Raw genomic sequence first — 17269 nt, forward strand, 5'->3', positions numbered from 1 at the left:
TGACTTTGAAAAAGCAAAAATGCTGCAGGAAAGTTAAGTAGGCTAATCTTAAGAGGAAAAGCAGACAGGAAAGTAGAAATTTGGCAGGGAGGGTTGAATGAGTTCTAACCCCAGCTCCACCACTTGCCTGATGTGTGACCCTGGGCAAATTACTTAACTTCTCTGTGCCTCAGTTACCTCATCTGTAAAATGGGGATTTTTGACTGTGAGCCCCACGTGGGTCAGGGACTGTGTCCAACCCAATTTCTATCCAACCCAGTGCTTATTGCATTGCCTGGCACATAGTAAGCAGCTAAACACCATAATAATAATAGCTATTATTATTACTATATCATGTATAATGATACATTATAGAATATAATTATTTCTATATTACTATAATAGTAATATATAATACATTATATTACTGTTATTGTATATTATTATTACTCTATTATTGTAGCTACATCATTGCTATTATTATTATGGTTGTACTTTCTACATATAGAAGAAAAAAACTAATTTCCATCTAAGTGTAGGTATTTGTTTTTTTACTAGTGTTTCTGGTCTTTATGAATGTTGCTATATTCAGACACTTTATAAACGTTTATTCACTACCATATAACATGACTTCTTTTTCTAAAGTCATACTTATTACTCTGTGTAGGACTTTATTTGTTCATATGAATCAACTTTACACCATTTTTTAAATAAAGCTAACTGAAAAGATTCCATCCCAGAATGCCTCTGGAATGTATAATAAAGCATCACAAATCTGAAAGTCTCATCATATAAAGTCCACATTAATTGATATGGGTCACAGGCACCCAACCAGGAGAACAGAACATATCATTTAAAGACTTAGTGAAACTCCAATCTCCAACAATGCTAGGGAACCCCTGCGGCAGATGGACCAGGATGGAAGCAATAAACTAGAGAATGGTTGCAATTCTTGAACAAAGGGGTGGCAAGGCTCAGAATACCCAGAAGTGAGCAGACAACACCCAGGTTCTCTAGAAATAAAAGCATTAACCAAACTATACTTGGAAACACTTCAAAAGAGAGTATTACTCACACACGTCAATCTTTATCTCCCCACTTGTTGGCAAATAATAATAATTGTGATAGTTAAGCACTTATTCATTCATTCAGTAGTATTTATTGAGCACTTACTATGTGCAGAGCACTGTACTAAGCACTTGGAATGTACAAATCGGCAACAGATAGAGACAGTCTCAGCCCATTGACAGGCTTACAATCTAATCGGGGGAGACAGACAGCAGAGCAAAACAGAACGAAACAAAAACAAGACAACATTATCATAATAAATAGAATCAAGGGGGTGTACACCTCATTAACAAAATAAATAGGGTAATAAATGATGCATGAGAGAAGTTTGCCGACCCTTGAAAATATCGTTTATTCCCACTTTGCTATATTTGAATAAGTTGCCTTCAGGAAAAAAATGTTAGCCATTCTCAAACCTTCTTTTAATCAAGGCCTTCTCTTCAGCTTCTTTTACCGCACAAATATCAGGCTTCGCTCATTGTGTCAGAGTAATGTAAGGCCACCACTTACTATGTGCCACACACTGTACTAAGTGCTGGGGTGGACACAGGCAAATCGGGTTAGACCTCAGACCCTGTCTTATATGGGCTCACAGTCTCAATCCCTCTTTTGCAGATGAGGTAACTGAGGGACAGAGAAGTGAAGTGACTTGCCCAAGGTCATACAGAAGACAGGTGGCAGAGCTGAGATTAGAACTCTTGACCTCCTGCCTCCCAGGCCTGTGGTCTATCCACTAGGCCATGCTAATCTTTAGCAAAGACTAAACTCCTTTGAGAATAACCTTCCATTGCCCCTTCATAGGCAAAGGAAGCCCAAAAGAGAAAGAACTCAACAACAAAAGGCTCTTCCTTTACTCCTAAAATGAAAATCGACAAAACAGTAATAAGACTCTAACCCATCTTGATAGTTGAGGACACCAAAGATCATTTTAGAATTACCTAGGAACAAACTCTGTAGGGTTTAAATGAGTCTCATGAGTGACAGCATAATTTTCTTTTTCAGCCAAGCCTTTGTCTATTTAGCTCTGGGCCAGTCTTCAGGCAGGTTGGATCATTATAAACTCCTCAAATCAATCCATAGTATTTACTGAGTAATTACTGTGTGCATAGCACTGTACTGAGCACTTGGGAAGGTACAATACAACAAAGTTAAAAGAAACATTCCCTGCCCACAAGGAGCTTACAGAATCTGGTGGATCTTGGCTAAAGCTTACAGTCTAGATTGGGAGGCAGATATTAAAATAAATTATGTATATCTAAAGAAGTGTTGTGGGGCTGAAGATGGGATGAATATCAAGTGTTTGATTTTGCTTACTGCTTCTCTCCATCACTGAAATCTGTCTCTTCTGAGATGGTATGGACTACCCTGCTGCCCTCTCTAGAGGGGGCCACATCTTCACCCACTCCCCAGTACTCACTTGGAAAGGGGGAGGAGTTGGGTTCCTTCTCACTCCCAGTGCTGTTTTGCACCATCCCCCACCACCATCCCTCTCTTTCCCTTCCTTGGAAGGCCATATCAGCTGCCTCTACCACCCACTATGGCTACTAGTCACAGACATCTACTAGTCACAGACATCTACAGAGCCCCAGGCACCAGCTCCAACTTCTTTAACCATTTTGATCCCTTTCTCACAATCCTCCACTCTTTTCTCCATCCCTAAGTCGATCCTTGGTGACTTCAGTATCCACATAGATGTTCCTGACAACTCTTTAGCTACTCACTTGCTATCACTCCTCTACTCCACCAACTTCCTGCTCCAACCCAGCTCTCCCACTGACCTTCTTGGACATGCACTTGATCTCATCATTTCTAATCAGTGTACAATCTCTACCCTCACCAGCTCTGAAATCACTCCATCCAATCACAACCTCCTCACTTGCCTTCTCTCCCACACACCCCACCTCCCCGCAAATCTGTCCTATTCCCTCACAGAGACTTCCATTTTTTTGATCCATCCACTTTTCTGTCATCTTGCCCCATTTAGCCTCCATAACCAAACTACCTTCCCTTGATGGCCAAACTGATGCTCTCAACACCATCCTCTCTACTGAACTCAAAACACTCGGTCCCCTATACCTTTGTTGAATTCATACCACTAAACTGCCCTGGATCACCTCCACAATCTGCTTCCTTCTCTCCTGGGCACAAGGTGCAGAGCACTGCTGACGGAAGTATAGGTATCAGGCCAACCGTGTCCACCTCAAGTTCATCCTTGCATCCTTTAACTCTGCACAGCAAAATTATTTCTCCAACCTTTTTGATACTCTTGCTCATTGCCCTTGCCAGCTGTTCCAGACATTTAACTCCCTCCTCAAACCATCTGTCCCCTTGCCTTCCCCATCTCTTGTCCCTAATGATCTGGTAAACTTCTTTACTGAGAAAACAGAAACTATCAGGTGTGATCTCCCCAAAATCTCCCCTGCTCTTCTCCGGTTCCTCTCTGCTGCCCCTTCTTCTATTCTTCCATCCTTCCCAGCAGTTTCTCAAGAGGAGATCCCCTGGCCTCAATCAAAATTCACCCCCTCCACCAGTGCATCTAACCCCATCTCTTCACACTTTATCAAAACACTTGACCCCCTCCTTTCTTCCCTCCTTGACCGCCATCGTCAATAGTTTGCTTTCTAATGGCTTTTCCCCCACTACTTTCAAACATCCTCATGTCTTCCCTATTCTAAAAAAAAAAAATCCTCCCTTGATCCCGTTGCTCCTTCTTACCATTCCTCTCCAAACTCCTTCAGTGATTTGTCTACACCTGATATCTCAAGTTCCCCTCCTCCAATTCTCTCCTAGAGCCCCTCCAATTTGGCTCCCATCCCCTTCACTTTACAGAAACTGCCCTCTCAAAGATCAGAAATCATCTTCTTGCTAAATCCAAAGATCTCTACTTAATGCTAATCCTCTTTGACTTCTCAGTCGCCTTCAGTACTGTCAACTACCCCTTCTCCTAGAAACATTATTCAACCATGGCTTCACTTACACTGTTCTCTCCTGGTTCTCCTCATATCTCTGGCCGCTCATTCTTTTTCGCAGGCTCTTCCTCCGTCTCCCAGTCCCTAACTGAAGGAGTCCCTCAAGGTTCAGTTCTGGGTCCCCTTCTATGCTCCATCTACACCCGCTCCCTTGTAGAACTCATTTGTTCACATGGCCTCAACTACCACCGCCATGCAGATGACACCCAAATCTACATCTCCAGCCCTAATATCTCTCCCTCTCTGCAGTCTTACATTTTCTCCTGCCTTCAAGACATTTGTTCTGCCATCACCTCAAACTTAACATGTTGGAAACAGAACTCCTTATCTTTCCCCCAAACTCTGTCCTTTCCCTGACTTTTCCATCACTGTAGAGAGCAGTACCATCTTTCTTGTGTCTCAAGCCCATTACTTTAGCATTATCCTCTACTCAGCTCTCATTCAACCCACATATTTAATCTATCACAAGATCCTGTCAGGTCAACCTCCATATCATTGCTAAAATTTATCTTTTCCTCTCTATCCAAAGTGCTACCACGTTAATCCAAACACTTATCCATCCTACCTTGATTTCTGTATCAGCCTCCTTGCTGACTTCCTGCCTCCTGTCTCTCTCTACTCTGGTCCATACTTCACACTGCTATCCGGATCATTTTTCTACAAAAATGTTCAGTTCATGTTTCCCCGCTCCTCAAGAACCTCTGTGGGTTGCCAATCCATTTCGACATCAAACAGAAACTCCTTACCATTGGCTTAAAAGCACTCATTCAACTTGACCCCTCCTACCTCACCTCGCTGCTCTACTACAACCCAATCTGTACACTTCGCTCCTCCAACACCAACCTACTCACTGTACCTTGATCTCGTCTTCTCACCTATCTCACTGCCAACACCTTGCCCATGGCCTGCCTCTGGCCTGGAACACCCTCCCTTTTCCTATCTGACAGACAATTACTCTCTCCACCCTCAGTCTTATTGAAGGCACAATTCCTCCAAGAGGCCTTCCCTGACTTAAACCTCATTTCCTCTTTTCCCACTCCCTTCTGTGTTGCCTGACTTTCTCCCTTTATTCTCCACCCACCTCTGCAAGCCCCACAGAACTTATATACATATCTGTAATTTATTTATATTGTCTGTCTCCACCTCTGGACTGTGGGTGGGGAATATGTCTGTTATATTGTGTGTTGTACTCTCCCAAGCTCTTAGTACAGTGCTCTGCACACAATAAGTGCTACTGATCGAAGAGTATTGACCCAAGTGCATAGGAGATGCAGAAGGGAGAGGGAATAGGGGAAATGAGAGCTTAGTTGGGAAAAACCTCTTTTAGGAGATGTGATTTTTTTGGGAGGCCTTAGAAGGTCAGGAGTTTGGTGGTATGTTGGTTTCATTCATTCATTCAATAGTATTTATTGAGTGCTTACTATGTGCAGAGCACTGTACTAAACACTTGGAATGTACAATTCGGCAACAGATAGAGACAATTCCTGCCCAATAATGTGCTCACAGTCTAAACGGGGGAGACAGCAAAGGTAAACAGAAGAAAACAAAACAAGTAGTCTGGCATAAACATCATCAAGATAAATCGAATCATAGATATATACACATCATTAACAAAATAGAGTAATAAGAAGAGGCTGTTCCACGCCAGAGAGAGGATATCGGCGAGGGGTGGGTGGCAAGATAATTTGTACCAATCATATTGTTTGCTCCCAAGCACTTTGTAGGGTGCTTGGTTTGCAGTAACTAATGAATTGTTTTGGGATGATGGGACCAAGGAAATGTCACCCCAATAGTGATATCAAAATGATGAATAATTGACTTTAACATTTAGAAGAATACATAAAAGGAAATTAGGCAGCAGTTCTGAGTTTTCCTTATGACCTTTTTCTTTTAGCTCATAAATGGAATATCAAGTTAGTGCATCATGGTCTTCGCAGGATTCTCATAAGTCTCTAAAATCATTTTTTGACTTCCATTAACTAAATGATTTATCACCGACAAAACTTAATCGTCCCTCCCCTCTCCCTAGTTTGCCAGTACTGCTAAGTACATGAAGAATGCCCCTCATGTCAATGAGGTATTAGATGATGAAGCCCTCTTGAAGAGATATCGCAAAGAAATAATGGATCTGAAGAAGCGGCTGGAAGAGGTACCCCGGTTTTTTAAAGCATGGATTACAGTCTTGCAAAACAAATTCATTTTGTCTGCACTTGGATCTGTGACCTTTGGACAACTGATATTCACCCTGCCCCCAAGCCCCAGCTTTATGTTTAAAGATATATTTATCTTTAAGTTACATAGTATAAATTATATTTATTCTCTCCCTCTAGACTGTAAGCTCATTTGTCTGCTAATTCTGTCATATTGTACTCTACCAAGCACTTAGTACAGTGCTCAGCAAACAGTAAGTGCTCAAAAACTACCTATGATTGATTAAATAGCCTTGCACTAAGAAGCGCTCATGCTGTCATGTCCTGGTACATACGCCACTCACAAATGTGACCATGTGGATCATTTCTTCCAATCGATCATATTTGAGTGCATACTGTGTGCAGAGCACTTTACTAAGTCCTTGGAAGAGTACAGAGTTGGCAGACACGTTCCCTGCCCACAGTGAGCTTACATCTAGAGGGGGAGACAGACGGTAATACAAATAAATAAATTAAGGATATGTACATAGGTTCCATGGGGCTGAAGGAGGGATGAAAAAAGTAAGTAAATCTACATGCAAAGTATACCATATCCAAACAGTCTACTATTGTTGGATAAACTTCTCCTAAGTCCCTAACAATGTTTTAGCCAAAATGCACAGAAAAACCTCATGCTATGGCAGAACTTAGTCTTTTCATAAGCTTATTTTAGTGGCTGTCTCCTGGTAGATTGTAAACTCCTAGAGGTCAGTGATCGGGTCTATTACCTAGGATATTCTCCCAAGCTCTTTGTACAGAGCTTGGCACAAAATAAACACTAATTAATTACTAAGTGGATTGCCAAATAGACATTCCTCACTGTGTCAGTTGCTTTCCTGAAAATGTCAGCTTACTGTGAAATTTACTAAAATTTATTAGGGAGCTGATGCTGGGAGATGGGTTAGCCGGAATTCAGCACAGTGTGAGGGGAAAATATTCCTGAATTCATCCACAACACACCCTGCAGAAATTTAAGTTGTGGTAATAGTAGTAGCTATGTGCTGAGCACTCTTCTAAGCACTTGGAGAAAATACATAGGAATTACACTTAGTCCCTGTCCCACAGGGACTCACCATGTAAGAACCACCTGTAAGACAGTGTAAATTGCAGGGATGTGTTATTTTTCATTCTATACTTTCCAAGCTCCTGGTATAGTACCCTGCACCTCATGGGTATTCAATTAATGCTGTTCCTACTCCTATTACTCCTACTAATGCTTATTTTAATCAGCATGAGAAGCTGAAGCATGAGATGCAGTATGGCCTACTGGATAGAGCACAGGACTGGGAGTCAGAAGGACCTGGGTTCTAATCCCAACTCTGCCACTTGTCTGCTGTATGACCTTGGGCAAATCACTTCTCTGTGCCTCAGGCACCTCATGTGTAAAATGAAGATTAAGACAGTGACCCCCATGTGGGACAGGGACTGTGTCCTACCTGATTAGTTTATATGTAATTTAATGTTTGGTATAGGACCTGGCATATAGTAAGTGCTTAACAAATACCATTAAAAAAACCCAATTTATAGTCTAGAGGGGAAGACAGACATTAATATAATTTATAATATATAATTTAAAGATATGTACAAAGTGTTATGGGGTTGACGGTGGAGTGAATATCAAATGCCCAAACATCACAGATCCAAGTGGAAAGATGATGCAGAAGGGAAAGTGAGTCCAGGAAAAGAAGGCTTAATTGAGGAAGACCTCTTGGAGATGATATGATCTCAATGCTTTGAAGTTGGGGAGAATGGTGATATGGAGTTTGAGGGGGAGAGAGCTCCAGGCTAGGGGAGGATGTGGGAAAGCGGTCCTATTACTCCCATTGCAGCTCCTATTGCGAACCCTACTTTTTCTACTACTAATAAATAGAACAAAGGCCAGGAGAGAAGAGAATATGTGTCATTCCTTCATCTCAGCTTGAATTTGTCATAAAACATGCCAGGCAGAGAGTGTTGATTTTTATTTTATTTCAAGCCTGCTGGGGCACCCATAATTTAATTTTTATCCTGCCTCTAGTTTTCATCTTTCTCAGCAACTAAACTTCATTTTCCCACTTCTCAGTAGATTTGCAAAACTACTTGTGCTAATAAGGCTCTGAAGTGTTGAGGAAAGATGTTCTTTTTTTTCAATTCATTAGGTGGATGCTTATAGTTTATTGTAATTTCTTAGTACTCTTATCCATGCTGTAACCTTTTTGCTTCAGCTCTGTGCCTCCATAGTTTCTTCCCTTCTTTTTATCTTCTTGCTTTGGGGCCTGTTCTCCATTAATCATTTTTAATGCAGTGTTTTAAGTTCTAGATATGCATTGATTTTTACACATAAACAGTCATTATTGGATGCTTTTTTCCTCCCAGCATAGAGGTAACAAATATACTTTTTCGCCCCAATCTCATAGGTCTCTTCAGAGACTCGTGCCCATGCAATGGAAAAAGACCAGTTAGCCCAGCTGTTGGAAGAAAAAGATTTGCTTCAAAAAGTGCAGAAAGACAAGATTGACAATTTAACAGAGATGCTGGTGACCTCCTCTTCACATACATTCCAGCAAGATCTTAAAGTGAGTTTGAATGACTGCTACAGGTCATAGGTCAACTCAGGGGTGCACATTTTTTCATTAAGAGCCGGGCAGGGGAGGAGGTGTGGCATGGGAGGGAAGAAATGAGAAGACGGGGAGGAAAGGAAGGGAAGGAAAGATGAGGCACCTTCCAGCTTCTCTTCTTCCTCCATGGGTGATTTTGGGACTTGGCTTGTATGGGGAGAAGGTGTGGGTGGTGGGGTCTTGGGGCTGCCACACTGCAGGGCCCAGATGAGCACACAGTTTCTCTTGCCCCTGTTCCAACCTCCCACGAGAAGGAGTCAGCTACCTGCCAGGGATCTGGCAGGAATGGTGAATGCACATTTGCTCTACGGCGCACATTTGCTATCGAGCAGCAGTTTCCTTGCCTGCCTGGTGGCACCATCCACAGGGCTCCTGCTTGGTTGCCCTACCACTTGCTGCAGTGGATGGGTGGCCTTACAGGTAGCGGCTGAAGGGACTGCACATCCCCTGAAACCCAGGGCAGGGGTGCAGGGAGATCCTGCCTATCTTTGACTCTTCCATCTTTCCCACCAGTATTGATCACGATCGGTAGAGAACATGTCCCACCTTCTCTCAAAATCTACCCCATCCACCTCTTCAACCAACCCTATCCCTTCACACCTCATCAAAACACCTACCCACCCCCTTCTTCCTTTCTTCTATGACTGCCATCTTCAACCATTCACTTTAAAATGGCTTCTTCCCCACTGCTTTCAAACCTGCTTGGTATTCCCTATCCTAACAAAACCCTCCCATGACCCTACAGATGAGATAACTGAGGCACTGAGAAGTGAAGTGACTTGCCCAAGGTTACCCAGCAGGCAAGTGGTGGAGCTGGGATTAGAACTCAGGTTCATCTTATTCACAGACTCCATGGTCTTTCAATTAGGACACGCTGCCCCTCCCATTTAAAAAGTTGTTTTAAGAACAATAATTTGGATCCTTATTAAACGCTTACTATGTGCTAAGCACTATTCTATCCCCTGGGGTAGATACAAGTCAGTCAAGTGGTAAACAGTCCCTGTCTCAAAGCAGCGTGGCTCAGTGGAAAGAGCACGGGCTTTGGAGTCAGGGCTCATGAGTTCAAATCCCAGCTCTGCCACTTGTCGGCTGTGTGACTGTGGGCAAGTCACTTAACTTCTCCGTGCCTCAGTTCCCTCATCTGTAAAATGGGGATTAAGACTGTGAGCCCCACGTGGGACAACCTGATTCCCCTATGTCTACCCCAGCGCTTAGAACAGTGCTCGGCACATAGTAAGCGCTTAACAAATACCAACATTATTATTATTATTAATTCCACCTAGGCCAAAAGAAAACGAAGAGTTACTTGGTGTCCTGGCAAATTGAAGAAAGAAAAGGAATTAAACTGTGTGGAAAACTTTAGAAGACCAGTGTCCTATATATCCAGGAGATCCAAAGTTTCTGAAATTGATGAGTGTGAGTAGTCTTGAAGAAGCAAAACTTTGTTAAATTGTTCTCAGTCAAGAAACTATTTCAACATTTAACCTGATAAAGTTACCTTTGACTCCTAAAACATAAAAATGCATGGGATTACCTGTTCTCTGAGATCAGGTTTCCTTTCTTGTTACACTTAACTGTCTGTTTTCCCCTTCTCCATTCCTGGATTTCTTGTAGTATTGTTTTCTCTCCTGTAGATTGTAAACTCCTTCTGGGCAGGGAACATATCTACCAATTCTATTGTATTATACTTTGCCAAAGGCTTAGTACAGTGCTGTACACACAGGAAACTACAGGAAATACCACTGATGAATTGATCAACCTCTCTGTCCTCTCATCCCTGCTCCTCAATGAGATTGAGGTATAATGAAAAGGTTGGCATTAGAGGAGTGAAGTGTATGACCTTGGTTGTAATAAGAGAGTAGCGAGGTGATGTAGGAGAGGGTAAGGTGAATGAGTGCTTATCTGTAAAATGGGGATTAAATCCTCCTCCATAAAAGTGTACAATACAATAGAGTAGGTAGACGTGATCCCTGAAGAAAAGGAATTTAGAGTCTAGAGGAGACAGCCCATGGTAAGAAGTTTTTGTTTGATGTGGAGGTGGATGGGCAACCATTGGAAGTTCTTGAGGAGTGGAAAAACATTGCCTGAACGTTTTGGTAGAAAAATGATCCAGGCAACAGTGAGTGAAGAACGGACTGGAAAGGGGAGAGACAGGAGGCTGGGAGGTTAGCAAGGAGGCTCATACAGTAATCAGTGAGGGATAGAATAAGTGCTTGGATTAAGCACTTGGATACAATAACTCTGGCTGTACCAGAAGCACACACTTTGTTGAAATTAGTTGTATTTATTTAGCACTTACTGTGTGAAGTGCACTGAACTAAGTATTAGGGAAAATACAATACAACAGAGTTGGTAGACAGATTCCCTGCCCACAATAAGTTTATAGTCAGAAGAGCATTCCTTTGTTTTATTGCTGAGTCACATCCAAAATGCCTAGTGAAAGCATGAGAGATTAAAAATCTGCCTGTTTTGTGTTCCTTTAGCCAATTATTAATTGTAGCCAATTAAGAGGATAGAAAAAGTATGCTCTTTTGAAATTTGGTGTTTAAGGCTTTTGCGATTATCCAAGAACTGCCCCCAAACAAATGGGTTTTGGAGCAAATTAAGCCCAGGTGGTCTTTGGAAGGCCAAGCCACTCAACTTAGAGTAGGACATTTCAAATACATCATCTGGAGGATTATTTCATGTAGGCACTTTAGTTCCATCCCCTAATCAGTTATTCACCTCATTCCCACACCACTTATCATATTCTTATATATGCTTGTTTCCCCTACCTGTAATTTTAGTGTCTGTCTCCCCCACATGATTTTAAGCTCCTTAGGGACAAGGCTCTTGTCTATAAACAACTCAATTATACTCTCCCCAAGCACTTAGCTCTGCATTCCAGAAATATCACTGATTGACGATCACTTTAGTTGGTGCAGAAATTTTCATTTGTGGGGCTGACCATTTCTGAGGGTTTTTTTAAAGAAAATGATACTCCTTGGGGTATTTTCCCAATCTTTTCTCATTTTAGTAGCTTCTACTGAAGATTCAGAGTTTGAACCTTTGAGCCTTGACATGATATCGGAATCAGAATGGAATCCGGCAACCAAGCTAAGTCAGGTATGTGAAATGTCAAAATTGGTGGTTTCCAGAAATCGCGCACTACCCAGTATGCTCCACTTTATTAAGATTTAATATATGGGAAACTGTAGCAGTTCCAGAAATAATCAAAGAATTCATGCAAGAGAATTGGCACCAGGTGACCACATCTTGACATTTGACCCAGAACAACTGTACTTTACTCAGGCACAGTTTCAGCCTACATTTCGGATTAATCATGAGCCATACTGTATTGTGACGCTTGCTGTGGAAATCTAGGGGTTGGCCTATTTCTCCATTAGTCTTTCTGATTGAACATCCAGGTTTACTGCTGGATCTCCCAGGGTGGTGCCAGAACAAACCAATTTGAATTCCCAAATCAATCTCAAACCAGACCCAGACCCTCGGAAAGGGGGGATTCTAGGACAGAAGATTCCCCAAACTTGACTCATGCCAAGAGTGACCGCTGCTGGGTCCTGCACAGTCATCTGTCTTGGAGAGAGTTCAAAATACCAATATTTTAAGGAATGGAGAGAGAAGTGAATCATGACTTTAAGGCTACATAAAACATTCTCAGCATATTGTAATGGGGAACTTCTTTTCATCCTAGTAGCCTTCCTTTAAGAACTCTTGTTCTGAAAAAAAAAAAAAAGGCCCTAAGCATTCATTTCTTGGACTGCAAATTTCTGTGACTTGGACTCCCCATTATTTATGAAAAATATTTGCTTTCCCAGATCCAGGAACAGGATTTGTCAGATTCAGTGCAACTCTGTGAAACACTAATATCAGAAAAGGTAGGTTAAATATAAGGAATATGCCAATAAAGTTTTATTTTATCAGGCAAATGGCTCCAAGGAAAGGATTTTATATTTTACTCTGCGACCAAGTGTGTGTGCCAAGAAGCGCACTGAGTTGTTAATCATGAATAATTGAAAGAGAAATTATTTAACGTGTGTTCATCCCATTCTTGTGCATTCATTCATGCTGCCCCTGATATCTAGAATGGGTAAAACCTATTGTAGCAGCAGGTTGGGTGCACAAAAGATGGCATAAGTAGTGAAGTAAAGGGCTAAATGATGAAGAGTGAGGGTAGGCTTACATTTGCACTGACAAGAGAGGAAATAGATTCAGAGAATGAAAGATCAGGTTGGAGTAGCATTACTAGAAAATATTTGAAACTGGAACTTCAACCTCCCCATTCTATGAGCTAACCCTGTTTAAAAAGGACGGTACCTTTAGGAAGTGAAAAGGAATTATTATTCAGAGATGTTAAGAAAAATAGCCGGGCTAGGTAAGGGCAAAGATATGTGGGAAGGAGAGTGGGCAAGTTAAATTGGGCAATCGTTAGTAAGCTGGTGGATTGGAGTTTCTCCAACCCAATAGTTGCCCCCAGCCCACTCCCTCATAGATTATGAACCCTCTGCAGGACAGGAATTGTGTGGGTGGTCTGATTATTATAATTCATTCATTCAATAGTATTTATTGAGCACTTACTATGTGCAGAGCACTGTACTAAGCGCTTGGAATGTACAAGTCGGCAACAGATAGAGACATTCCCTGCCGTTTGACGGACTTACAGTCTAATGGGGGGAGACAGGCAGACAAGAACAATGGCAATAAATAGAGTCAAGGGGAAGAACATCTCATAAAAACAATGGCAAATAAATAGAATCAGGGTGATGTACATCTCATTAAACAAAATAAAATAAATAGGGTGATAAAGATATATTCAATAGTATTTATTGAGCGCTTACTATGTGCAGAGCACTGTACTAAGCGCTTGGAATACGAGTACAGTGCTGAGGGAGTGGGACGGGAGGTGGGGGGAGGGGAGGGAAAGGAGGGAGAAGAGGGTTTAGCTGTGGAGAGGTGAAAGGGGGGGTAGAGGGAGCAGAAGAAAAAAAGGGGGGAGCTCAGTCTGGGAAGGCCTCTTGGAAGAGGTGAGCTTTAAGTAGGGATTTGAAGAGGGAAAGAGAATTAGATTGTCGGAGGTGAGGAGGGAGGGTGTTCCAGGACCGCGGGAGGACGTGGCCCAGGGGTCGACGGCGGGATAGGCGAGACCGAGGGATTGTGAGGAGGTGGGCGGCAGAGGAGCAAAGTGTGCGGGGTGGGCAGTAGAAAGAGAGAAGGGAGGCGAGGTAGGAAGGGGCAAGGTGATGGAGAGCCTTGAAGCCTAGTGAGGAGTTTTTGTTTTGAGCGGAGGTTGATAGGCAACCACTGGAGGTTTTTAAGAAGGGGAGCGACATGCCCAGAGCGTTTCTGCAGGAAGATGAGCCGGGCAGCGGAGTGAAGAATAGACTGGAGCAGGGCGAGAGAGGAGGAAGGGAAATCAGAGAGAAGGCTGACACAGTAGTCTAGACGGGATATTACGAGAGCCCATAGCAGTAAGGTAGCCGTTTGGGTGGAGAGGAAAGGGCGGATTTTGGCGATATTATAAAGGTGAGACTGGCAGGTCTTGGTAATGGATCGGATGTGTGGGGTGAACGAGAGAGATGAGTCAAAGATGACACTGAGGTTGCGGGCCTGAGAGATGGGAAGGATGGTCGTAACATCCACGGTGATAGAGAAGTCTGGGAGAGGACCGGGCTTGGGAGGGAAGATGAGGAGCTCAGTTTTGGTCATGTTGAGTTTTAGGTGGCGGGCAGACATCCAGGTGGAGATGTCCTGGAGTCAGGAGGAGATGCGAACCTGAAGGGAGGGGGAGAGGACAGGGGCAGAGATGTGGATCTGTGTGTCATCTGCGTAGAGATGGTAGTTGAAGCCGTAAGAGCGAATGAGTTCACCAAGGGAGTGAGTGTAAATGGAGAACAGAGGAGGGCCAAGAACTGACCCTTGAGGAACTCCAACAGTTAAAGGATGGGAGGGGGAGGAGGTGCCTGGGAAGGAGACTGAGAATGACCGGCCAGAGAGATAAGAGGAGAACCAGGAGAGGACGGAGTCCCTGAAGCCAAGGTGAGAAAGGTGTGGGTAATGTAATGGTAAGTCCTTGGCATGTGCCAAGCACAGGGTTAGGTACTGCTCCTGTCACTCATGGGATTCCCAGTCTAAGGAAGAAGGATAGAACATATTTAATCCCTATTCCTACAGATGAGGAAACTGAGGTACAGAGAAGTGAAGTGACTTGTCTAAGTAAGTGACTTGTCTAAGTTTACACAACAGTCGTGTGGCAGGGTGAGGATTAGAACCCAGCTCCCCTGACTCCTAGGCCCATACTCTTTCTACAAGGCACACTGCTCCTCGAAAATATCTTGGCATATGCTTGGCATATAGTAAAGCATGTAATAAATGTCATCATTATTATTATTCAAACTCTGGAAATGGCAGACAGGTTAACTGAGCCAGAAAGCAGTTAGAATCGAAAGGAAATGATCATCACTACAAGTAGCAGTAATTTAATAATAATAACACTGGTATTTAAGTGCTTATTATGTGCCAAGCACTATACTAAGCGATGGGAAGATTCAAGCAAAATAGGTTGGACACAGTCACTGTCCCACGTGGGGCTCAAAGCCTCAATTCCCATTTTTTACAGATGAGGTAACTGAGGCACAGAGAAGTTAAGTAACTTGCCCAAGGCCACACAGCAGACAATTGGCAGAGCTGGGATTAGAACCCATGACCTTCTGACTCCTAGACCCGACCTCTACACCATGCTACTTCTCGATAGGGAATTTGATATGGAAGGGAAAAAAGTGTCTAACCGTCTGACTTTCATTACATAGGAGAACATTGAAAGTGAGTTGAATTCACTGCGAACTAACTTTGACAACTTGGTATTAGACTACGAACAACTGAAAAGAGAAAACACCGAAATGCAGATGAATTTAAAAGAAAAAAGAGATTTAGATGAATTTGAAGCCCTGGAAAGGCAAACTGAACAAGCTCAGGAGGTTAGAGATGCTGAAAAATGATTCTATAATGTTTCTTCCTCCTCCGCCCCCCCCCCCTTAAACTCAGCGATTCATGGAATCTGAAATGGGTATTATCTCTTTTTAACCCTATTTTCAGTAATACAGGATTTTTCAGGAGCACACCTGAGTTCCAGAAGATCTAGATGTAATGTTTTCCCAGGATTATAAAGCTCTGAGTAAACTGTTTTTTAAATGTTAAGAATCCTAACATAAAGAGTTTTTCAATGTAAGCACTGGAGTAGATAAAAGATAATCAGGTTGGACACAGTTCCTGTCCCATATGGGGCTCTTAATAGAGAGGAGTAAGATTTAATCCCCATTTTACAGATGAGGAAACTGAAGCCTGGAGAATCAATCACTCAGTGGTATTTATTGAGTGCTTACTATGCAGAGTACTGTAATAAGCTCTTGGGAGAGTATAGTACAACAGAGTTGGCAGACATGTTCTCTGCTTAGGATGAGTTTACATTCTAGAATAGAGATTGACATTAATATAAATAAATAATTGAAAATATATACTTTAAAAATATGTGCATAAATACTGTGGGGTTGAAGATGGGGCAGATTTCAAATGTGAATATCAGTGGAAAACTTAATTGACTTGTCCAAGGTTCCATAGCAGACAAGTGGTGGAGGTGGGATTAGAACCTCGGTCCTCTTTCAGGCTCTCTACTTGAATTACTAATTACTCCATTCTACTGTGGTTGCTTCAGATGGAATGTAAATCAAAATTAGACTTGCTTCAAGAAAAGGAAAACCAGATCAAGGAACTACAAAGCCATATAGAGGAGTTACAGAAACAAAGCACAGGAAAAGTAGAGGTCTCCTTTTCAATGGTAAAAACAGAATTACTTTAAGTGGTGGTTTTGTGTGTTGTGAACTTCAGATAAAGAAATTGATACTTGATTTGTGGTTTAGAACTTAGCTTCCCTAAAAGTAAACTACTTTAGCCAGCAACATATTTGCAGTCTGATTTCCTCATTTATGAAAGTACAAATAGCCAGCATCTGCCTGGTATTTATGTCCACTAATTGATTTATTTTTTAAAGTATTTCTCAAACACTGTGTGCCAGGCACTGAACCAAGCACTGGGGTAGCTAATCAGGTCCATGTCCTACATGGGGCTCACAGTCTTAGTCCCCATTTTATAGATAAGGTAACTGAGGAACAGAAAAGTTAAATGACTTGTCCAGAGTCCCACAGCAGACAAGTGGTGGATCTGGGGATAGAACCCAGGCCCCTCTGACTCCCAGGTCAATGCTCCAGCCATTAGGCCACTATTAATTTTGTTAATGAGGTGTATATCTCCTTGATTCTATTTATCATGATGATGTTGTCTTGTTTTGTTTTGTTCTGTTTTGCTTTGCTGTCTGTCTCCCTCGTTTAGACTGTGAGCCCGTCATTGGGCAGGGATTGTCTCCATCTGTTGCCAAATTGTACATTCCAAGCACTTAGTACAGTGCTCTGCAAGC

General features: G+C 42.4%; 1 protein-coding gene across 5 annotated transcripts in view; it reads left to right on the forward strand.

Moving 5' to 3' along the window:
- Positions 1 to 17269, forward strand: part of CENPE (centromere protein E) — a 117957-nt gene that overhangs the window by 31818 nt on the left and 68870 nt on the right. For 3 of the 5 annotated variants that reach the window (XM_029077020.2, XM_029077017.2, XM_029077019.2), the window contains exons 12-18: positions 6046 to 6165; positions 8602 to 8760; positions 10086 to 10218; positions 11819 to 11907; positions 12621 to 12680; positions 15609 to 15776; positions 16511 to 16633. In XM_029077020.2, the coding sequence (XP_028932853.1) occupies positions 6046 to 6165; positions 8602 to 8760; positions 10086 to 10218; positions 11819 to 11907; positions 12621 to 12680; positions 15609 to 15776; positions 16511 to 16633 (852 nt within the window). The remainder of the gene's footprint in view (positions 1 to 6045; positions 6166 to 8601; positions 8761 to 10085; positions 10219 to 11818; positions 11908 to 12620; positions 12681 to 15608; positions 15777 to 16510; positions 16634 to 17269) is intronic. The other 2 variants (XM_029077018.2, XM_029077021.2) reach the window with 2 other exon arrangements.

The sequence above is a fragment of the Ornithorhynchus anatinus genome, chromosome 12, assembly GCF_004115215.2.
Source record: "Ornithorhynchus anatinus isolate Pmale09 chromosome 12, mOrnAna1.pri.v4, whole genome shotgun sequence".
NCBI lineage: Eukaryota > Metazoa > Chordata > Mammalia > Monotremata > Ornithorhynchidae > Ornithorhynchus > Ornithorhynchus anatinus.